General features: G+C 45.7%; 1 protein-coding gene across 1 annotated transcript; it reads right to left on the bottom strand.

The window, feature by feature from the left end:
* Positions 1-511: 511 nt before the first annotated feature.
* On the bottom strand, positions 512-24,738 carry adgrd2 (adhesion G protein-coupled receptor D2; the record flags this gene model as incomplete). Its single annotated transcript, XM_084468156.1, has 25 exons — positions 512-579; positions 1,177-1,207; positions 1,356-1,411; positions 2,440-2,587; positions 2,747-2,800; positions 2,938-2,979; positions 5,203-5,323; positions 9,484-9,599; positions 9,707-9,840; positions 10,706-10,859; positions 11,295-11,397; positions 12,047-12,150; positions 12,627-12,753; positions 14,223-14,278; positions 15,367-15,472; positions 16,026-16,134; positions 16,581-16,715; positions 18,012-18,123; positions 19,662-19,949; positions 20,290-20,384; positions 21,131-21,265; positions 21,671-22,306; positions 23,508-23,753; positions 24,422-24,479; positions 24,694-24,738. The coding sequence occupies 25 exons, from the start codon at positions 24,736-24,738 to the stop codon at positions 512-514; spliced, it is 3,279 nt and encodes a 1,092-aa protein (XP_084324282.1).
* Positions 24,739-25,415: the final 677 nt, after the last annotated feature.

Genomic DNA, 25,415 nt, shown 5'->3' with positions numbered 1-25,415 from the left:
ATTATGAACACATGGAAAGGCGTTAGACACTGTCCTAAATGCAGCGATCTAATGTGAAAACAGCACATTGAATGTTTATCAGGAGAAACAAAGGAGGGAGAGAGAGGATGAGAGACGGAGAGAAAGAACAAGGGAGAGAGAGGATGAGAGAGGGAGAGCAGAAGGTAGAAAATGAGTGAGAGGGATGTTGGATAGAGACATAGAGAGGGGAGGAGGAGGAGTGAGTGAGAGAGCAGGAGAAAGGTAGAGAGGTTGAATGAGCAGCGGTGACAGAGGAAAGCAAGAGAAGTGATGTAGAGAGGGAAAAAAGGAGGGAGGGAGAGAGATTAGGAGCAAGGGAACGGAGGAGAGGGGGAGGGAGAGAAAGGAGGAATGAGAGAAGGAGTGAAAGCGATGTGGAGGGGGGAGGAGGAGTGAGAGAGATGCAAGGTAGAGACCGAGAGGAGGTAGAGAGAGCATAAGGGAAGAAGCAGTGAAAGGGAGAGTGAGAGACAGCAGGTGTTGGGAGTTGCTAATTGCCGTTCTGTTGAATGGCGCAGCACTGCCCCGTTCCTGATTGAGACTCCAGCTTTGCTTTCGCTTTGTGGGTCAACAAAGCATCCCAAGTACCACTCGCCTGGGCTCCACAGAAAACATTTAGGCTGCCATACGGACGCGTGCCCTGCTACAGCGCTGCAACATATCGACGCGCTGGGAGTGGAACAGAACCCTGGCAAATGGGGACCATCTGTTACCGCGCCACAGTGGCGCAAACGCCGCCGGGCCCGGCGACACGAAGGACCGGCGCGTGCTTACAAAAAATAATAAGAAAAAAAAGACCAACGCAATACAAACAAAAGGGCAGCGCTAGGTCGAAGACGAGATTGATCGGTGGGTCAAGGTAGAATGTTGTCGGTGGAAGTGATTCCGATTCACAAATGCCTTGCAGTCCCCAAAATATATATTTCTGTTGTGTGTTGTTTCTTTACTTATCATTGTTGGTCCAATGTCTGTTTTGTTCTTATTTTTGTGTTATTATCGGCTACCGTGACCTGGTTTTAATGTGGTTTGTCTTTAGCTGTTGTGAGGGGTTGTTATGCTATAGATTGTCTTCAAAACAGAGGGTTAGGTCAAGTCGAGTAAAAGTCATGTGACCTGACCTGTAGCCAATCAAACTGGAACAGGAAGTGACCGTACCTGAGGGCTTGAAACCGGTGAGTTGGACCACCTGGTAAAATACAAACACACAGACACACAGACACACACACACACACACACACACACACACACACACACACACAGAACAACAATTTAGTTATTGTTTGTACTGATGGCTGTATTTTGTGGCAGTGTGACGTTGTGGAATGATCACTCACTTGGTTTGATGTCGATTTCAAGGAAAAACTCACAAAGCTCTCATTTCTGAAACTCTCTGAAAGAAAATAAATCAGCCAGCTATCATATCAGTTCCATCCCGCTCTTTTCTGGCCTACCAAATCATTTCACACAAGGACAAAGTAGGGAGCACAAAGTAGAACAGTGACATGAGGAACATTACAGACAACAGCCAACATCTGAATACATTCTCCTAAACCGATTCATGTTGGAGGACGCAACACGTTCCTCTGACTCCATGATAAAATGATTAAAATGAAGAGCACAGGTAGGGGCTCTAGTTATACCTTCGTGCTATTGTCATGGTTACACCACATTGTTATGGCGTAACCATGACAATGAAAAGCAAAAAAAGCAGCCATCACAATGTGTACTTTGAGTGGTTTGTCCTCTATTCGTACAAATGCCTGTGGCGGTGTCCAATAGTCGTTACCAGGCCCTCACTGCCTGATAGTGATCATTTCCGCTGATTCCGATTTTTCGGATGAGACGTTAAACTGAGGTCCTGCCTCCTCGTGGTCCCCTATGTTTCCGTGGTTCTCCTTGTTAGAGTAGGGGTGCTAAAACTGGTGTCCTGGCTCTTGACCAACATGGCCACCTAATCATCGCCTGGTCTCTCCTTGGAGAGTTTTGTCTCCTCCACTCTCCACTGTGATAGCCAGCGTATGGTGAGTGTTCTGGTGCAAAATCCCCCAACTCACTTTATAAAGTGCTAGATTGCCATCTCTACTACCCCCTAGTTTAACATAGATGCTAGTTGATCTGCCCTGCTAGCTTACCACCCCTTCTAGTTGACATCTGTGTTAGCTCACCATCTACAATCTTGCTTACTCTCTAAATCCTGACTTATTTTTTCCTCTATTTTCCTCTTCATGATATTTTGCATGATGATGATGATGGTGATGATGATTATTGGTTATCAAACCATCATAACCAGCATTCCTCAAACTTCTGGCACCAAAATTTGTCATAATGACTTATTGTGTCAATTTGTCACAAGTAAGTGGGTACGCCTACCACAGATGTAAACAATAGCAGCAGCAACCATACCACCAGCTAGCTTACCGTTCTTGATCACCAAGGAGGCTGAGGTGGAGCTGGGGGGTCCAGAGGTTTCACTGGTCTCTGGGCTGGAGAGGGCTGGCAGACTGTGGCCCCAGGAGACCGCAGGGGCCCGCTGGCTGGGCAGGAAACCGATTGGCTGCGAGCAGTTCTGAAGGAGCAAAATGATCAACTGAGAATCGAGGAAAGCCCACGCTTCACACACTGCAATAATCAATATTCATCACCTCAAACCGAGGTAAAACCAATTTTTGAATTTCAACGTTTTTCTTTTTGCCTTGTAGCTAATGGCGGCTTTGGGCTCACTCACTGTGAATGATAAGGCTTTCCTCTTCTCTTTGATCCTCTTTATGGCATTCCTCACCTACGGCAGAAGGCAGAATTTACAACCTCTGGTATGCCATCTCAGAGTAGTCAAATTGGCTGGCGGCTGCACATGCCATACCACAGAGAGATACATTCTGAAACAGTGCGGAGACAATGGTCTGAACGTGTCCTCACCTCGCTGTTGTAAACTGCGTACACCAGGAATATATACAGGCCCTGTAAGAAGGAGCGCATAGGGGCACACTCAATGTCAGCGTTTTGTGAAGTCTGTTGAGGGTAGAGAGTACAACTCTCTATGATACTTTCTTGAGTCATTCATAATTCATAACAAGTAGGCTACCTTAACTGCCTTTTCTTATTCCACGAGAAACATTTTCGAAGCAAGGAAATGCATCAATTTCTTTTGTATCAAAAAATTGTGGATTGTCTGAGAAGGCCTCTCGCTCCCCAGTTAAGGCAATTACTTCACTTATTCACTTATGTCTCTTTCTGCTTAAACTCTTTTGGAATTTTGGTTTAAATCGTTTAGGTATTTCTGTATCACTCTCTTTCACACCCTCACCCTACTGCAGTCGTGTTTAAAAATGTTTACAGCTCAAACCGTGCAGTATGTGGGAGGCAAAATGGCAAATAAAGGAGGAAAAAGTGGACAGTGGAAACAAGGCTTTTTAGAAACACAGGTTGGTCTGTGGCAGCTGGGGGGGGGGGGTGGGGGGTGGGGATTGGCACTCCTACCAAAGTTTTTATCAGACCCTCAGCTGGACCAGGCTGTAAATCTAAATTAACTAGCAGCTCTCTGGGGGTCAACTTGAGGCTACTTCATACTGATTAATTACAGGGAGAGCGAGAGTTTGAGAGAGAGACACTCGCACATATACACACACTCGGTGGGAGCAAGGTGAGAAAGGGGAGGCAAGGAGCTGTGTGTGTATGTATTTGTGTGTGTGAGGGGGGGAAGCGGGAAGAGAGGAAGAGAGAGAGAGAGAGAGAGAGAGAGAGAGAGAGAGAGAGAGAGAGAGAGAGAGAGAGAGAGAGAGAGAGAGAGAGAGAGAGAGAGAGAGAGAGAGAGAGAGAGAGAGAGAGAGAGAGAGAGAGAGAGAGAGAGAGAGAGAGAGAGAGAGAGAGAGAGAGAATATATGTCAGGGAAAAGGATAGCTGTGTGTGTGTGTGTGTGTGGCGAGTGGGGTCTCTTTCTCTCTATGGTGGACAAAGTGCAAAAGTGTTGACAGATCTCTGCAGCAGTAGCCAAAGTATTTTATAACAACAAGCCTGAGATAAACTAAAAATCAACACTCTAAAACAAGACAAGAACAACATGTGATTCTTTCGTATTCACAATATTAACTCTGAACCAATGAGGTTGACCAGATGCTATAATGTCTATCTACTACAGCACCACAGATAAGAGACCGCATCAGAGCGGCAGTACTTCTGCTGTCGGCCCTAAACACACACTAGAAATAGTTAAAGGAATAAGAGGTGACGCTTTGGTCTAAGAATTCATGTGTTGAGTACAAGGGCAACCAGGGCAGGTGGATGTTTGATCCACTACGTCTACGATCTACTTCAGACTTGACCTTTTTGCTCTTCCCTGTGATGATAGACCAACAAAGTGTGTATATCTACTTTGAGTTTTCTGAGCTGAAAGTGCAGTTCTGTTTCCTTTTCAGAAATAGCAGGAAATAGCAAACAGCGTTCTGTTTTTCCTCAGGATTAATCCAGTATTGAATCTGAAATTTGAATCTGAAATAATAGCAATTGAGACAAATACTTTTTGAGATTGGGATTTGCAAAGGCATAATCCTTTGCGAGATAACATAGCCCTGACGATGAAGTGCTTTGAAAGGCTCTTTCTCTTGAAAATGACGAAAGGAGGAGATACAGCAAAACACCCTTCCATTTTATCAATTAATGAGTGCTTGAGTGCCTGATGACTTTTCCTGGAATCAAGCTCAAATAAATCCATGGCAACCGCCACTTGGATCACAAAGTTGTCCATCTCTAGTGCAGGTTTATAAGAAAGGCTGGCAGTCGCAAAGTAGAAAACACCTACACGGCTAAACAGAACTAGCTTGACCTCCACAGGTCATTGCCTTATTTCTTACCTGAAGCCTACCTTCAGGTAACTGCAAGGACGCTGGGTGGTGACGCCAAGAGGCAGGGAACAAACGGAAATCTGGATGCAACGCACGACTAAAAAAACTAAACGTGAAAAAAACGACATCGCGAAGAAGCGGCCTCAGGAACAGACAGCCTCTGCAGGCATTTTCATAAAATAACTGCTCAACTTAAACTACGAGAACCGTGTGGTCATAAATTGTTTTTTAACGTTGAGTCAAATTGACAGTGCGGCCCAGTCAACATTGAATACAACTCAAGCATGGAGTGCATAGATATACATATATACTGCATTTATGTCATAGATATGCTGGGCTTTACCTGGAAGGCGTTGAGAGCGATGAAGACATAGGCTATCACCACAGACAGGTGGACCAGAACTCCACACAGCCAGGTGAGACCCAGCACTGGCAGAAGAATCAGTACTGGCCGGGTCACAGCCCTGTGGAACAACACACAAACACAAACACACACACACACACACACACACACACACACACACACACACACACACACACACACACACACACACACACACACACATTTATATCAGAAATGTGCATAAACCAGAGTCAGCCCAATACTGTTCCCATGAACTTCATTGAAAACTAACTTTTATCCAAAGTACGCCCTCTAATCTTCTAACTGTGTCTGTGTGTGTGTGTGGCGAGTTGGGTCTCTTGCTCTCTATGATGTACGAAGTGCAAAAGTGTTGACAGATCTCCACTCCGGCTGCAGCAGTAGCCAAAGTATTTTATAACAACAAGCCTGACATGAACAAAAAATCAACACTCTAAAACAAGACAAGAACAACATGTGATTCTTTCGTATTCACAATATTAACTCTGAACCAATGAGGTTGACCAGATGCTATAATGTCTATCTACTACAGCACCACAGATAAGAGACCGCATCGGAGCTGCAGTACTTCTGCTGTCGGCCCTAAACACTTTACAAATAGTTAAAGGAATAAGAGGTGACGCTTTGGTCTGCAGAATTCATGTGTTGAGTACAAGGGCAACCAGGGCAGGTGGATGTTTGATCCACTACGTCTACGATCTACTTCAGACTTGACCTTTTTGCTCTTCCCTGTGATGATAGACCAACGAAGTGTGGTGCTCAGGGCTTGTGCATCTTTTCAAGTATATCTACTTCATTTTCTGAGCCGAAAGTGTTCAGAAAAAAAAGCTTACTGTTTTCCTCAGGATTAATAAAGTATTGTGAATCTGAAATAATAGCAAATGAGGCAAAGACGTTATGAGATTTTGATTTTGAAGGCATAATGCTAGGACGCTTGGTTACAAATATTACTTATATTTGTAACCAATATTACATATAAAATAATTAACACTTAATATCGCATTACAATTCATCGCTGAACTTAAAAAACGGAGCGGGATAACATAGACCTTTCAATTTCCGGGCCCTGGTGGTCAAGTGTTTTGAAAGGCTCTTTCTCTTGAAACGACACATAGAATAGGATAGGATCGGAGATACAGCGAAACACCCCTTCATACATTTACGCCCTCTAACTTTCTATCTGAAAAAAAGAAAACTTCTGTCTCCACTGCCTCCTTTTATAAAAAGAAAACCTGAGAACCCAACTCATAGACACACACCGTCCTCAAATTCACGATCCATACAGTCTCGTTCTCATTTTGCACTCTCGCCATGGCTGTTTTCTTAATAGATTTTTATTTTCCGTTTTGAACATTTCCTCATCAAACTTTCCATCACCATGCAGTCCTTGGAGGGAGACACCTTCCCTTGGTGTTCATACCTCCCGCCGCACTACGCTCCTGGGCCACAAAACCTCTCCCTTTGTTCCAAGCCCCATTGTCAACACACAGTTGCAGCTGGGCTCGGAGATGGAGGTTTTTCAGCCGACACTCTGTCTGCAAGGTCGAGGCAAGCAGCTTCTTCTTCTCCTTCCATTTGAGAGAGACAAATCAGTCCCCCCCCCCCCCCCGCCCCCAACACACACCCTCCCCCTTATTATCTCAACATCACACCACGGTGGAAGAGGCCGCATTGTGTTGGGACACATGGGCTGTGGGGACAGATAGGTTGTGGGGACAGATGGATTGTGGTGTGGGGACATACATTGTAGGCTGTAAGCGAGTGAGGGGACTTGGGGACCGGCCAAGGAGAAGGAAACACAGCATAGCAGCGTACCTGTATGCTCTGCATGTTAAACAGTGCAATCATTGTAAAAATATATATTATGGCATACAGCATACACATGACTTAGCTAAAAAAAAAAAGGTGCAAATAGTTAATAGCTTAAGACGAATAAGACAAATAAGTACTTTGTCGTATGTTGTGCTATGAATGCAGTGTAGAGATGTGGATGTATAGCAAGGCCGAATCAACCATTTGGGCAACTGGGCATGTGCCTAGAGGCCCCTGAGTGCAAATGGGCCCTCTGTGATGAAAATGTATAAATTAATGAATTAATCCACAGAAATATGACATACTGGCTTGACCCATCTCACGATCTTGATAATTCTCTAATAAGTGGGATAATAATCGGTTTCAGTCAGTTTTTGATATAGTCCATGTGCAGTGTTGTGCATGAACTCAAAATAACTAGTTCATTGAACAAGTTCATTTTTCTATGAACTTTGAACTGAACGTAACATATTTTTAACTAAAGAACTTGAACTTGAACTAGTTCAGATTTTTTCAGATTCTAAATTGATGCTTAGGTCCAGATGATTATTAAATAGAGTTACTGCCTTAGTTGTGATGAATGAAACAGGTGTACAAATAATATCCACAACAATTTGAGATTGTAGTGATGGGCAGCTGGTAATGGAGAGGATTCATTCTAAAAGATAAGCACAGAATACTCACTCCAACAGTTTTTCTTCGGTTTCTAAAAAAAACTGTTAATGAACTGAACATGAAGTAGTTCAAAACTGAATTGGTGAACTATGAACGTGAATTTATTCAGTTTCTTTTGTATGAACTGAACTTTGAACTAATTCATGTGAAGTGTGAACTTGCACAACACTGTCCATGTGGCACCCACACCGGAGCTCAGACGGTCAAGCAGTATTGACCAGCTTTTTACTGTTGTAGCGTGTAAAGGGGCTGCCCCATGGTTATGCCTGGAAGCTCCGTCCCCTGGGCAGGTATACACGGCTAGACACACAGGACTCATACCGCTGATCGCCTCTTTAGTTCTCCATTAGTCCCCGCATCACATCGCTAGTTGACAACGTGAATAACTGCAGAAGCTGCTTTTGAGATGTAAATTTGTTTTGATGTCGGGACGTTCTTGGTGGGCTGTCATTAATACACAACTTTTTCTAAATTGTAAAACCTCTGCCTTCTCGGTTCAGCTACTAAACATTGGCTAACAAATCTATTTTATACAGCCTCTCAACAACACTGCATCACCTTTTGAAGGCTTTTGACCAAAAATTAAAGATGACCATATTCCCAGGCCCCTGGGGGAACTTATCCAGCCTTGATGTATAGGCTATGGAAGGGCCATGTGATATTTGTGGAAGTCTGATTATTGTGGAAATGATTATTTGGGGTCATTGCCACGGACAAGGTGGCAATGACCCTTGGTTCAAGAGGGGCAGTGAGTATGGTTTGGGCTCGTGGTACGCAGCGTTCTGCGGGTGAATGTTTTAGAGGGCACTGTGGGGAAAACAAAGCCCTTGGCCGTGCTCACATTGTGTTCCTGTGGTTTTGGTGTGCCTAAACACGAGCGTTTAGCAGGTGTTATGTGGTTCTTCATTGTGGGTTAAGATACTTGGTTAAGGCCACTGTAATGTTTAAAGAACAAGGCTGTCTAAACAACGTCACATGATTTTGAATACACTGGAACACATGTATATTATTTATAGAAGTGTGTGAATACATCTCAGCTCTGGATGTCTCGTAGCATCCGGCATGTTGGAAACATCTATCGATAGCCGACATATGGGTCGGCCATGTTCCTGTATGATGGACAAGGAAATGTAGAATGCAGTACATTTGCTCCCTTGCTCCCTCACTCACTCTCTCTCCTTCACTCTCACACTCACTCCCTTACTTGCCCTCCCTTACTCACCCTCCCTTACTCTCCCTCCCTCCCTCCCTCCCTCCCTCCCTCCCTCCCTCACCCACTTATTCATTGTGCTCTGTGTCCCAGGTGTTTAACGATAAGACTGCTGGACTCCCACAGCTGACTGTCCCATTCTCCCCTCTGTCCTCCCCCACCTCCCCCCACAGTTTTCTCACACAGTCTCTATTGACCAGCTCATGCCAAAGACATAGGGGGGAAAACAAGAGGTCAAGAGGTCAAGAGGCGTGAGAGAGAGCGGGGGGAGAGGGAAGCAGAGAGAAGTAGAGAGAGGTGGAGAGAGCAGTAGAGAGTTGTAGAGAAATGGACAGAGGTAGTGGGCAGGAACGTGGGAGGAGGGAGGAAAAGAAGAATTCAAAGAAGGGGAGAGAGCGACAGAAAAAGTGATAAAAAGAGAGAGAGTGTGTGGGAGGAACAGAAGAATTCAAAAAAGGAGGGAAAGCGACAGAGAAAGTGATAAAAAGAGAGACAGTACAACAGAGTACGAAAGAGTAGGGGGCAGAGATGTGTTTGTGACTCACCAGGTGAGGTCGAAGGTGAGCATCTTGGAGGCGGAGCTTGGAGTGAGCATCTTAGAGCGCCGGCGAGCACTGGAGACGGTAACCATGACGACCCGACACAGCACCACCGCATTGACCTAGGCACCGCGGTAAAGAGGGAAGGGGGAGGTGCGTACGGCAGGATTAATAATCTCATGAAACTGAAACTGCTCACACGAACGTTGACATCCCTGGGGGCACGTACCCCCAAGACGAACAGCACTGGCCCCACGAAGGCCCAGATCATGTCTGTCTCCATGTTGAGCCAGCAGTGAGTGGCTGCCTTGTACTTGTCCAGCGATATGACCAGTGTCACGCCCACGATCAACACAGGCAGCCCTGGGAGAAGGAAATGTTGACCAGTCAAGTGTTACATCTTTGAAATGTATTTACAGTATATTCGTTTACTCATTTAGACGCCTTGAACCAACGTGAATGGCAAGGGAAGCTAAGAAACTCTCAAAGCACACAATGAAAATGGTAGTCGCTACAAAATCAACAACATAATAGTATATTTGAGCAAATATTATTTGCTCAAAAAATATTTGCAAAAAATATACTGGACAGAGTGCAGAGTAGCTATAGCAATCAGGACATAATGATAGCGGAATACATCATTTTCAAACTGAAAATTTATCGATGAATGTCACTGTGTGTGACATTCTGTCGGCGGCATAAGAGTATGGGACGTGTTGTATGGGTTGAATAAAGGAACAGTTACTGCTGTGCACGTTGCTAGTCACAGGGCACTGGGGCCCCATACTGTATTTAGTCTGGACGTGGGCCCATCGGGGCACCTGGGACGCCGCACTGTGTCTAAGCGTGTGAACGAACACAGAAACACGTTGTCAGAGAAATGCCACAACAGGGTGACCGGGTCGAAGCAACACCAACGACAGCAGATATCAGGAGTCTCTGAGGCTGATGAAGCAGGCAGTAGTTTGGATCAAACTCAGTGTAAAGTGTTTGTAGAAAAATTGTAAACATGAACACCATTTGTTGGTGGTTACTAGACACATTACCTAACTGCTGTTAGGTAATGCTTATTACTGCTAATTAGCTGTTAGGTAATGCTTATTACTGCATTAACTAATGTGAATCAATGTACCCTGATTGTAAAGTGCTACCATGGTATTTGTTGACAGTTCCCAGTTGCATCCCGTGTGCGTGCGTGCGTGCGTGCGTGTGCGTGCTTGCGTTTTACCCCAGCCAATGATGTAGTAGAGTTTCATGCGTCGGTCCTCGCTGATGTTGACCGAGACCACCTTGCTCCAGAGCAGAAGCCCCTCCACCAACATCCAGGAGAAGGAGGCCATGAAGAAGAGGTGGAGCAGGGCTGTGACTACGTAGCACAGCTCCTGACGACCACAGGGTAGATATCAGCACCCTACAGCACACTTATGTACACTCGCCCCAGAATAAATGTGTAATGTATAACTGTATTAATTATGAGTGTATTATACGTGTAATAATATTACTGCTTTTAATAAAGCCTTTTCAGAATTGTGTTCTGTAGTGTTCCGGACAAACTATGACAACAAACTACATGTGGATTTCTGTGTTTAGAACATTTTAAGTCGAAGGCATGAGTCATCAACATATTTACTAGTAATTTAGCTTTTTTTTTAGGTGCCAACGAATGACCTACTTTGTGGATAGTAGTAAAGTAAAAGTATTTATCTGTGTATAAGACATCGAAGTACTCAATTATGTCTAATATATGTATGACGTTCTCAGAAAAAAACAACAACTATATTATACACAATGTAATAATTAAATAATAGAAGTATTACCTGGTGGGCTGAGGCCCAGTCGCTGCACATCAGCAACAGCTGGGCGACGCCCAGAGCCACGATCAGGTTCTTATGGACGGTGGTGCGGTCCGATTTAGGAACTCTGCCGACGTAAACGCAACACACATAATCACAACACACACACGTAGACACAACGCGCAAACACGTCAACTAAACACAACACATATGTCCAAAAATAAAACCAGAGCACTGAAACACAATACATAACTCAACACATAAACACAATACATAACACAACACCTAAACCACAACACATAATGCAACACGTAAAGACAACACATGTACACAAAACTTAGGACAGCACAAAACATACTTCGCCATTAAATGTCAACGCAACACATACCACAACACATAAACACACGATACACATAAACACAACATGTCAACCACAACACATAGCACAACACATAAACGCAACATGTAAACCACAACACGTAAACATAACACATATCTGAAACACATGCAATGACCAAACGTAATTTTCCTAACCGACTAATAAACCTATCTACCTATCTAAACCTAAACTACCTATCTTCTCACCTACCGATCTGCCTTCTTACATATCTATATTACTACCTCCCTAGCCACCTTCCCGCCCACCTACCTACCTAACCATCCATCTAACTACCTACTATAGCTGTTTTCAGTTTCTCTGAGAACAGAGTGTTTATTGAAGCGCCCTTGTCAAGGTTTTTCCACGTCTTGCGTTCCCGAGGCCCCACGGGACTCACCCCACCGCGATGAAGAGGATGAAGGTGAAGAGGAGGCCACACAGAGACACTCCACAGCCGATGAACGTGAGGACCTGCAGAGCGCGCTCGTTCTCTGGACTCCTCTGGCATGAATGGGCGCGCGCGCGCACACACACACACACGCACGCACGCACGCACGCACGCACGCACGCACGCACGCACGCACGCACACACACACACACACACACACACACACACACACACACACACACACACACACACACACACACACACACACACACACACACACACACACACACACACACACACACACACACACACAAGCATATGTTCCCACATATAGGCACACACACACACACACACACACACACACACACACATACACACACACACACACACACACACACACACACACACACACACACACACACACACACACACACACACACACACACACACACAGAAAGGCATGCATCAATAACAATCAATAACAACATTCCAACAGTGATGAACAGCTGCACAAACTGCTGGCTGTTTGCTGATTGGCTGAATAAAGACATGCAGATGAGGAGTAGGATGGAGTAGGGGGCGTGGCTACCTGCACTTCGTACACCTGTAGCAGCAAGGCAAAGTTAGTAGTGTGGTTACAGGAGCAGACCGTGGACTCATGTTGCTTAGCAACCACCTCACAACCCCTGGTGTTCCACCAACCACCAGACTCTGGACTAATACACAGAAGAAAAGAAAAAATATATAACCATACATACAATTTCTATACATTTTGTATGCATATGTACAGACATTGTTTGTACATATACATACTTATACACATTTTTTTTTCCTTAAAATTGCCAACTCGTTTGTTTAATCACCTATTAATTGGCTTTTTTAAAATTTGTCTCGTAGATTCTGGTACGCTTTCCGAATAGCGTCGCGCGCCTACGTGCACCGGGTTTGCCCCTATTGGGTGGAGGTACCGATTTTAAAATCCAGTGATTGGTTTACGCAATTATTATAAATAGGCTACCTGTTCCGCCCTCGGGAGAGAAAGAAGTAACTACAAAAAGCAAAATAACAAGGATACGCAGTTTTAAAAGAGATTAGGGCTATAGCCTAACAGAAAACGTTCCTCATTCATTTCCCCGAACATCTTACTTCTCGGTATCATTCGTGTGTGAAATAACCAACATTCTAGCGTTATTTTTTATTATTTATACGCCCCGGTTATAAATCCCTCTACATCGATAATGGTGTTCTGTAATTCGCGAGAGAGTCCAACGTTTGAAACCAGTTAGGTCGTAGGCCCACACGAAAATCATACATCAGCTTATTTGGCGAATGAAAACAATGCTGTAATGTGCGACGCTTCATGGAGAGGAACGTGTATCGGCGTGTTCACGAAGTCTCAAGTTTTGTCAAATCTGATTATTCTCCACGTCGGCCACCACAGCAACAGTCAACCAGAGAAGTAGGCTACAGCAAATGTGAGTAGGCCTATAAGCACAAGATGAACAACTTGGGTAAGTACAAAAATGAAGGATATTAAGTTGTATATTAGTTGTAAGTGCTTCAAGTGTTCGTTCACTGCTGTTGTGTGAGTACACCTAGCAGGGGTCAACCGTGTGTATATGTGCGAAGTGTGTTTAATAAGGTTTTTAAACGCGTACAATTGTCCTCAAATGTCCTGAGCTGCTATTGGAAACATACTGTTGGGTCTTGTGTTGTTGCTAGTCAAGCTGTATATGTGACATATACATAAAAATAGTATGTAACATGGTTTTCATTGTTCTTGTCGTGGGTGTCTTATTATGTTATGTGAGTCATGATGCGTGCATTTAAATGTCCCCTGATGTCGTGTGGGTCAGGCTGTCCATTGCATAGGGTGCAAACAAAGGTAGGTGTGGGTTTCAAATTCTATAAAGGTTCCTTGCTACCTTAAAGGTGGTGGTGTTGTTGTGGTGATTATGTTTACACCTATACATTTGTGTACAGTGTTGACTGCCACAGCAGCAGGGAAGCTGCTGTGGCAGTCAACACTGTTGTTGGGATAAAGCATGTACATTTGTGCATGTGCACAAAGAGTTTGTGGGAGTTATGATGTTGTGGGGGACTACATTGTGAAGGGTTGGGATAGTGGGGGTTAGTTTGGGGGATAGTTTGGGGGATAGTTTGAGCCAATCCTCTGTAGACTCACATGAGATCGAAATCCCAAAAGGCACACACTGGGTTGTAGACCTTTCCGCTGGGATTCTATGGGAAAGCACATAGGTGTTAAATCAATACAATCATTTATGAATAAAACAGTTCAAACTTGATTTTGAACGGATGAATCTTCATTGCTGAACTTAAATTGCTCAGCTAATAGAAATCAAACTGTAGTATAAAAGTTGGTCGTCGATGTGGAATATTATCCAGCTGCTTTTATGACCATACACATTTCACTATTTTTAAATAAATATTTAAAAATAGATATAATAAATATAACATTTCAAAAGGAAAGTTCTGAAAGGTATGGTATATCATCTCTGCCGCTAGGGTCGCTCAATCAAAACAGTATCTAAAGACTTGGTTCAAGGAAATAGACTGTCTGTTGAGTTCAACGCAATATCCGGTGAAAATCTATCTGACGGGCCTCAGGCCGAGCTAATGTTCACGGATGTGGGAATATATTATTATGCACCTTTCGTTTGTTCACATTTATGTTATGTAGTTACATTCTTATTAAATAGCTGCAAGTAATGTAAGCTAACGTAACGTCAACATGCTATAATGTGCTTATTAGATGAGTCGACTACCCAAGTAGCTGTAGTAAACGTTATGTGGTGATCAATTGGGGAGTAGCACAGCACTGTTACCTGTGGTCAAAACAATCGTATTCTAAAAATAACTGAGTATGTTGAACATTGTTTTGACTTTATAACTGTAAACAGTACCTTTCCATTAGTGTGGTGGCTGTCATGAGCCACTTCACAGTAGCACATCTTAGTAAGCTAGATCGTTATTTAAATATCCTATCAATAAATTAGCCCTCTGCTGGATTAATGTTTCCCTTGTTTTCCTGTTAACTTAGAGGGCAAAGGGAACATGACGCCATTGACAGGCGACCAAATGAAATGCACCGTTATCTTCAATAAGACTACAGACTTATCTGGGTTTGAACATTGTTGGAAACATTTGGGAGGATGGAAGGTCATAACTCAATAAAATATAGAAATAGAACATAGGTCAAGTCATTATTACTTTTTTATATGTGGAAATGTTACCTTTTTAAGAGAACTGGAACTGATGACAAAACCAGCTCTACCAACTAAGAGTTGGTAGAGCTGTAGAGTTCTGACCTGGGCTTTGTGTTGTAGTCTGAACCTCACAGATACGCTGACGGGCTGGTCGTCTCCTAGAACCGTACTGGAGATGACGGAGGAACCCAGGATGGTTCCTAAATATCTACACACACAAGATATATTAACCTGTGTTCAAATGACCACCAAACGTTCATGTACGACCCATGGTAGGAGGTGTGGGGGGCAATATTTGGACAGGGAATCACAACAATCAAACAACCATCACCTTCTGTCAATCTGTTTGGCAATGATGATGTCTTTCGTTTCTCGTGGGGCACTATTTTTCAGGTAGCCAGAAGTTCAATTATTCATAGCTCTCAATTGGAGACAGATACAGTCAATGGTCGGTAGAAGCTTTTGCTCGTCCAAAACTAGTACAAAAGTTCAAATGTCAACGCTGTGTGTGTGGGTGTGTGGGTGGGTGAGTGGGGGTGTGTGTGTGTGTGTGAGAGAGGATAGAGCCTTTCAAATCTGTTGTACTAAATGTCCATAGTTTGTATTGAAATGTCCTTTTATTCTGGATGGATATTGAAATCCTCTCCGCTCTATGGCAACGCACGGTGTGAGACTGTGGCTGATTGGTTGGAGTCAATCTATCTGAATTTTTTTGCGTCGTGTGCCGTGATTAGCTGAGCGGCGCGGTCGGCGTTGGGTACCTCTGGCTGCCGTCCGTTACGGTGGGCGCCATGGATACGTTCTCCTCCGCGTTGAAGAGCGGCCGCAGTGCTCCGTACCACGTGTTCACCAATGTGAGTGAGCGGAAACCTGCCGTTCAGAACACAAACGCACACCGCCCCCCCCACACACACACACACACACACACACACACACACACACACACACACACACACACACACACACACACACACACACACACACACACACACACACACACACACACACACACACAATCAGACAAAGGACAAAGAATGATTTGCTTGTCAGCTCGGGAGAATTAATGAAGAAATTACATTTGGGAAATAAGCCACGCCAGCATGTGTTGGGGGGAAAAAAAGAAATGTCAGTCTGGCGCTCAACAATGCTCTGAAACCTGCATTTCAATGCGAGACCTTGGGGCCGGTAGGAGGAGGTGAGTGGTTTGGCAGCTCTTTGACGAAACGCCGCTGAGGAAAAAATGTCCACTAGGTTCACCTGCACGCACCTAGGGGGTCAACCGACGTCCGCCCTCAATCCAACTCTCTGCTCCTTACCGTTGTCATGGAGATCCTGGACCCTCTGCTGGGGCACGGAGATGCAGTCCAGGTGGCCCTCGAGCTCCGCCACGGGCCCGCAGAACGTCGGCCCCGGGGAGCCCCTCTCCAGGGCCTGCTGTCGCACCTCCAACTCTGGAGGGGGCGGGGTGGGAAAATGATTTAACTGGAGTGGTCGAGATGACATTTGTTGTGAAATGACCAGGGGTGTTCACGAAGGCCAATGATTGATTCAATTTTGTGAGCATATTGTATGTTGAACATGAGCCATATGTTGACAAGTGACAAGCATCATAATCACTGTTATTTTGCGCACATAACCTAATGACCTCCAATTGCTTCGGCCAGAAAACAGTTTATTATTAATCTATTATAGAATGATGGTCCTATAGGTGTAGGCCTACACGACATGTTGATATTCCTTCTTTGGCACATCTCTCTGGCAAGTGCGCTCTCTTTATCGTAGTCTGCACACACTCTGTAATCGATTTTTCAGTCCTCAATCCTGCATTGTGCGTGTGTGTGTGTGTGTGTGTGTGTTCACAGTTGTGCGTACCCCACATTTGCCACGATCCGAAGGTCACGACTCTGAGACACTACGTGGATCTTTTGTCCGTCAAGCTCTGTCGTAATTGCTTGCTTTTAAGTGGCATGCATTTAGGCGGTGTTGAAATAAAATTTACAAAATTTACCGTTTTGTTGATGCTGTTAATAGGTGGTCTGCTTCCTGCGTGCACTTGTAAAAAATATATTTTATAGGCTAATTATTACAGTTTTGTATTATCTGCCAAGTAGTCTAGCACAATGTTAACCGGGTTTATTCTCTCCCAGCCCTGGAAATCCACCCGTTTTGTGATGCCCCAAACAATATTTGACTATTGAAATAATAGTATTTAATGTGCGATGATGAAGCTAAATTCTTGGTTTGAAATTGGGTGCGTTCAGACCCCGGGCTAGGTTGGGCGCTGTGCTTTGTATCATGGGAAGTTAAAAACACACAAAATCAGCCACAGTTTACTACTTTCACAGATTACAACTTTCATTTTTAATTCTACTGCAAATCTATTGGTTGACACGTGGTTCAAAAAGTCAAAGTCTGAATCCTTTCAACTTTGACGCGTGTCACCGCCACAGCACCGCGTTTCGATGTCGGCCCTCTCCCTTAAATGGCTGCCACACCTTCCCCATCGGAAAACAATGGAGTGGGTCGCGCATAGTACTCTGTCTCAAGTGAACGAACGTTGACTGAGGAAAATCTCGGAGGCGGCCCGTGTGTGTGTGTGTGTGTGTGTGTGTGTGTGTGTGTGTGTGTGTGTGTGTGTGTGTGTGTGTGTGTGTGTGTGTGTGTGTGTGTGTGTGTGTGTGTGTGTGTGTGTGTGTGTGTGTGTGTGTGCATGCAAGCTTGCCTGCTTTTGTGTGTGTGAGACTCACTGATGTTGGGACTCTGTATGAGTATGTGCTGCTCTGTCTCCATCAGTCGAGGACTCAGGCTCGCTGCCATGCGGTCGATACTCCGGACCACGTCCATCGGCCCACTGACCACCTGGAACACACAGACCACCCTGTCACCCCCGCCGCCGCTCGCTGGGGTCACCCCCACCGTCCCTGGGGTCACCTCAGCTGGCTCTCCAGCGTCACCCGCACTGTCTCCATTGGAGCCCCCCCCCCTGCTGTCCAACTGTCTGTGGACTCACTCTGTCTCTGGCACTCTGTCTGTCTGTCTGTCTGTCTGTCTGTCTGTCTCTCTCTCGCTCTCGCTCTCGCTCTCATATATCGACACACACACACTCAAATCGACACACGGACACACACACATGGTCCATAATCCAAGGGATAGTTACAGCGATTGACACACTTGTAATCAAATAACTTCATTACGTATACCCAGAGCCTTCAATAAGAGAGAGAGAGAGAGAGATTATTGTCTGGGTGTCTTTAGCGAAGAGGGAGAGAAAGAGCTGGAGCGTGGGGAGGGAGCTTTGTGGTTCTAGCAACGTGCTTTTCACCTCTATTCAGTCTGGGCAGTGGCGGCCTTGGGCTGCCGAGAAGCCTTGGGGAGGTGTGTGTGAGGGTGAATGGGGCCGTGTGTGTGTGTGTGTGTGTGTGTGTGTGTGTCGGGGGGGATGGTTGATGGAGCCATAATACTGGTTACAAGGCCATTATGGGTCTAATCTAGGGTATCAATAGTGGAAATGGGCGTTGGGGAAATTAAATGTTCTCCTGGGATTTTTCTTTTTTATGTCTGCTCATAGTGAGGCTGGAGCCTTGCGTTTTATCCTCATCCTCTGGGTTCCTTGAGCGCCCTCTAATAGCTCTACGCTTAACTTAAGTCTGGGTACGTCACACCTCTCACCATTTAATGATACAATTAAAACAATTTTGAAAAATAGCACTGTTATGTTGATCTCAGAGACGCCTGAAATAAGAAATAAGTCGAGTACAATTGATGTTGTCAAATTCCTGTTGTGTCTACAGTACCTTTCTAGGATTCACACGCACGCACACACGGCCTTTTATTCATGTTCCAACAACTACAAGATCAATAGGCTTATTGTTCATGGTGAAAACTTGCATGTTTCATCCCAGGAAATGTGTTTTTTAAGGACAGAGAAGGAGAGATATCTGTCTTTGGCCTTCCATAAAATCATAAAGACCTTGTATTAAAATATATACAAAAATAAATACAGTATTGAGGGTTACAAGCAAACACAAGGGTGTATAAGGTTTGTGGAGAGGACTGTACATTTCATTTGGCAGCTGTAACAGAGCTCTACCGCCCTCTAGCGGCCCACTCCTGTAAGAGCTACATTCTATTAACCTTTTGCAAAGTTGTCTTTACATTTGTGCTCTTCATGTTGTTGGCTATTGTTAAAAAATACAATTTAAATGCTCCTTTGGGAGCGCATATATATATATATATATATATATATATATATATATATATATATATATATATATATATATGGGATTTTAAATCTGATTTGTGAGACCAACCTACACTACCCGAGAGCATGCAAAACGGACTGTTAGTGAGAAGTGGTCCGGTGTAGTGGGAGCCAACAGGACAGGGCGTGGTCCTACCTCTTTGATAGCCTGCCACTTGAGGGCGTTATCCTGGCCGATGAGCCCGTCCGCCACGCCGATGAAGTGCTGGCTGAGCTCCAGGGCGTCGGCCCGGCTCCGGTTGCCCTCTGCGCCCGTGGCCACGGGCACCTCCGCGGCGGCGGCCAGCAGCTGCACCAGAGACAGCATGTCTGTGGGTTCCAGGTCCTCCCGCCCGGTCTCCTCCAGCGCCTGCCTGGCCACGTCCAGCAGGGCCGAGGCGTCGCCGAGGTCCAGTGCGTAAGGGGGCCCCTCTCCTGTTCCGACCTACAGGATCGGTTTGAAATGGAGATTCGTCTTTATTATCCAATGGGGTGGTTAGGGTGTGTGTGACGGTAGTAGAAAGGTTCTGGGTTTGTCCCCAGTGTCTCACCTGTATCCTTGAGCATATTGAGGACATGTAATCGGTAATCTGAACTGTAAGATGCTTTTTTACTATGAGTAAAACGGGAAAATAGCAATAGTAACCCACACAAAGAACTTCACGTCTATCCGATTTCTCGTCAGGTGTACATGGTTGTTAGTGAGGCCCGTTACGAAAACCACTGTGTGTTTTGAGACGGCTAAGAAACCGAGCAAGGGAGAAGAGATTGAAGTAATTCCTTACCTGAGTCTTGTTGGAGATGCGGTTGAGGTGCTCCACGAAGGGGCTAGGCCGCACAGTCTCTCCCCCATGGATCTCCTTCATCTTGAGGTAGCGCTCTGCTCAAACACACCGAAAACATGGTTAGTTATTTTCATTACAAACATCGTGTCGCAAAGCGTAGCTATTGGGCTCCTTGACTATTACTAGCCTTGACATACACAGACACACTCACTCTTATGGGTATTATGGCTTGACCTAGAGCTTTTGATTCAATGCGCTTTGTTGGATGTGTAGAGAGACTATATGAATCTAATCTCGTATTAATTCTTGCATTCATATTTAACGCATTTTATAGATATGCCTGTGTGTCATTTTGATAAGACTGCCTCAGCAACACTATGGAGGATCCAAATGATGGCATTGAGTGTATTCTCTTATGCATTATTCATTATATCACATTTTTCTTTCGCTTCAGCACTTGGATATTGTATGAGGTCACATCCTCTTATATCTCTACCCCCCCCCCCCCCCCAACATCCTTATTCATTTTTCTATGCAACACATACCATATTTATGGTACACCCACTTTTCTGTGAAGCAGTGCTGATAAGAAAGGGACTTTTCACCTGAAGGCATGTTGTTTTGTAAAGACCTTGGTGTGTGTGTGTGTGGATGTTGCTATAACTACTACTTTTTATTCTTTATTCTGTACAGTTGTTTTTGGTATTTTTTTATAGCTAGTATTTCCCTAACCCTAACCCTATCACCACAGAATACACAATAGCAAATTCCATGTATGTGGAAGGTTAACTGTCAATTCATTGAACTTTTGAGAATTGAAAAATAAAAAGTACAGACTCACCTCTGCTACTCCTGCAGATGAATGGCAGCGGCCGGCTGCAGTCTTCCTGTCCCACCACTGGGTGGTGCTGATGCGTCCAGCCCTCAAGTGTCCCACAGCCTGCAGGCTCCGCCCCCTGCTGCTGGCCCCGCGTGGCTGGGGGGCAGCAATATCACAATGTTGTATACGTAACATAACATATACGGACAAAGATCACAGAAACGCATACAAAACACACATACACATAAAACACATACACACACATAACACACAAAAACTTACACCACCGAAACAGGCATTCACGTAATAACACACCTTGACACACCTTGACACACGCATTCCAACAGACTCACACCCATAACGCATTATCACACAGACGACACAACACACAGTCAATGCTAATCCACCCGTGACACAAATACATCCACGTACCAAATGTGTACGCGTTCACAACGCGTTCTAAAACGGGTAAAACACGAAGCGCCTCAACAACACAGTGCATACCATATTCCTCGGGGGGGGGGGGGGGGGGGGGGTATTATGGGATAGCCAGAAGCCTACCTGGACAAAACAGCATGGCCTCCGTCTCCCGGACAGCCGGGTGCACGGCGACGCCGTCGACGCCCCAGCGGAACACCTCGTCCCGGGGCGCCAGGGGCGAGCAGGCGCAGAGGGCGCGGAGCTGCCACGCCTCCAGGGCGGCGCTCCACACGTTCAGGTCCGTCACGTTCCCGGAGAAGGGCTCGGTGAAGTTGCCCCCGAAGGAGTCCTGGTCCTGGCCCAGGACGAAGATGCCCTCGCCGTGGATGTCCCGGGGCGTGTCGCCGCCCGCCCCGGCGTCGCCCGGCTCGCCGTCCACGTAGATGGCCCAGCGGCCGTCGCGCCGCCGCCACGTCACGCACAGGTGGTGCCAGAGGCCGTCGTTGGGCAGGGAGGCCTTGTAGGGCCGGTGCTGGCCGTGGACGATGAGCGCCAGGAGGACGCGGCGGCCCCGGCGGTCCACGCGGCCGCGGAGCTGGAACTCGTTGGTGAAGACGGGCGCGGCATAGGAGAAGACGGTGGACACCTCGTCCCACGCCGGGTCCCACTGGACGCGCACGCACACGCTCAGCGCCGCCAGCGGGGCGAAGGTGGCGTTGAGCCGGACGAAGCCCTCGCGCGAGGCCCTGGGGAAGTTGAGAGCGCGGAACTTGAGGTCTAAGGGGGAGGAAGGAGGGGGGGGGGAGGGGGGAAAGCGGATTTGAGCAGCCGTGATGTGCTGTTGGAGAGAACCTCGGCTGAGTTTTATGTGTTGTGTTTGATGAAAGCACGGCCATGGGGAGATACAAAGCTACATACTCGGAGTGGATTACCAGACATCTTCTCGGAATTCAGAGTATAAATCAAATCGAATCATCAGCTGCAAACAAAGCATTCATTTGATTGTTCTCAGAATAACTTGTCGCTTTGGATGAAAACATTTGCCTAATGACTAAATGTAGCCATCCTTGAGCAAAACGCCAAACCCCTGATGGTATCTGGGAACATTCACTTGAAGTCTAGTATTCAAGACTCAGTGGTGTTTTTTTTTATTCGCCCTGCAGCGTTTTCTTGCAACTACTTTAATTTTGACTTGTTTTGATTCTAGACTTCTAGATTGATAGTTCTCAGCCTCACCTGAAGTCATTTGTGAATATGTCTGGCTAAATATCTGTAGTTAATATAGTATGAGGTTGTATTTTATAAGTGACTCATACACTGCTTGTCTGCTTAATGACTAGAAATACAGTATAAATAATAAATAGTATTCCAGTATTAGTAGTACAAGACTATCATCCTAATGACGCCTAGCCTGGGAACCAGATATCTGCAAGATCATGTTTTACTTGTTCTGGCATATGCGTCTGGCCCCCCTCCTGTTCTGACAGATATTCAGCAGCCAATCACCGGTCAATCAACTGTTTTGCTAATAAGGGGCGGGTGTGATACGATGACTGTACTATAGATCGCCCTATGGCAGTGGAGTTGAGGCATTTTCCTTAATAAACAAGATGGCTGCCACTGACTTCTTCCAGTTTTTGTTGCTCTAATCAATGCTTTCATGAGGCGTTTTGCCAGGCTATAGCATTACAGTACAATGATACAATAATACAATAATACAATAATGTCAGTGACTCCACTCCTTCTCTGCTAAATGACTAGTTTAACAGTGTACTTGAAAGTAAATACAATATTCAAGCTTGAGTGTATGATAGTATTCCAGTATCAGAACACTCGGATATGTAACTAGTGACTCCACTGCTTGTCTGAGTCTGAATGACTAGTATTACAGTGTAATAGAAAGTACTCCACAGTATTCCAGTGTGAGCGTACGACAGTATTCCAGTATTGGAACACAAGTGCAGTCAGTGACTCCTACACTGCTTGGCGAGAGGCGTGGCCCGGGGGGGCCCGATGCGCTGATCCTGGACCCAGAGCTGAGAGGGGTTCCCGGGGAGCTTTTGGAGCTCCAGCGCCCCCTCCTGGTCCTCGGGTCGGCCTAGCCCAGCCAGGGAGCCGAAGAGGGCCCTGCAGAAGCTCTGGGCCCGGGGGTAGGGCAGGGATGTGTTGACCAGCTGGTAGGCCCAGTCGGAGGTCAAGTAGACCCCATGATCAGCCTCCTCTGCTGGAGAGAGAGAGAGAGAGAGAGAGAGACTCACTCAGCTGGGAGAGTCTAGTACAGGGGGTTTGACCCAAGTACCAAAATGTTCTGGGTTTGAACCATAATCTCTACAATCAGAAAAATGTCTGTTTTGATAAAAGGCATCTGTTAGAATGAATATACTAATAGTGCAGCATTTGAACTCTCCAACTAAATTGTATGCTTGTATACATTTCAAAGACTCACTTCTGAGTCACACAATACTGGGTATTTCCTCCAGAGATTGTGTATTAAGTATGTATGCTGATGTGTTTGTAACAGAGTCAATAATAACGACTTAAGGTTGCTAAACTCCCTAGATATTCCCTAGATACTCCTAGATCATGTTCAGAAAATCGGTTTATCTAATGTCAGTGAATGTTTTCTTGGGCATTGCTGTTTTTAAAATGGTGCTTAATGAGCTTGATCTCTTCAATCACTTTTCTTGTACCATGAGCACATTGTTATTACTATAAACTTAATCTGTGATCAAACTTTGGGGGTCCTAGGCTAGCTGTTTGTTTAGGTATATCAATCCTGGTTAATGCTTGTTAAGCGTTTGATAACTTCCCGAATGTTTTGATTCAACAGCGATGCGCAGGCCGTGAAGTGGCCGGTCGGAGCGGTCCAGTCCGTACAGAGTGGTGACTCACCAACAGTATCCCTCCCGTCGTCCGGCCCCGCATACGTCGGTTCGCTCACACACTGCACCTTGAGGAGAAAGAGTTATGACCACTTTCCCCTTAACAAAAACAAATACAATGGATCCCCCCCCCATAAAGCCACCCCAAGCAAGTTACACATCATCATTAATCTCATGATCTAGAAGTCATCAACATTGATATAGCATTTTTTGAATGAACTGGGAAAGGGAATCAACGGAAGAAAGATATGAACAATGATTTTCACACGGATAGAACATTACCAGAATGTTGAACAGAGTAACTCCAGTTAGGAACGACACGATCATCTTTAAAGCTCCCGGTTAAACCAAACGCAAGATGTGAAAGACAAACTCTCCCATTGAATCCAGCAAACAGTCAATGTCCTTAAGATGGAACGGCTCTCCTGGGTCCGCTGTCCCCCCAGGTTAGTGATCCTCTGCCTGGGCTCGCTCTCACACAGCAGCTGCAGCAGAATGTTTGTCCCTCATGCCCGAGCTGGCCACCTTTCCCTGGGCAAAGCCCAACGATGTCCATTCCAGTCCCTTCCCCAACGCCGACCCCAAAAACTGGACCGACTGCTCGTCCAGCACGTCCAAGGTGCTGGGGGTGAGTGGGGGGGCGGGCACGGGGGGGGGGGGGGGGGGGGGGGGGGTGATGCTGGTTGTGCTGGTGGTAGGGGGGGTCTTTGAAATGGAGCTGGGGGTTTCACAGTAGATTCCACAGTTCCTCCGTCCAGTAAGACCTTCTGTGTCTGCCGAGACCCCTGCCAAACCCCCCTCCTCACGACAGTGAAGCCAGCCCTGTTTTGTCATGCAAATGGGGCCATTTTTCTTTCTTTTCTTTCTCTCCTTTTCTTTTTTATTTGAGGTACCCGACTTACGCAAGCAGTGGCAACCGCTTTTGAGAGCCCAGTTCATCAAAATCAACACGATGGCAAGGATTTTTAGCACACACTCCCAATTTATGTACACTGTAAACAAGT

This window comes from Micromesistius poutassou (genome assembly GCF_964030765.1).
Source record: "Micromesistius poutassou genome assembly, chromosome: 5".
In the NCBI taxonomy this organism is placed as follows: Eukaryota; Metazoa; Chordata; class Actinopteri; order Gadiformes; family Gadidae; genus Micromesistius; species Micromesistius poutassou.
Note: the sequence above shows the minus strand (reverse complement) of the source record. Positions and strands in the feature narration are given on the sequence as shown.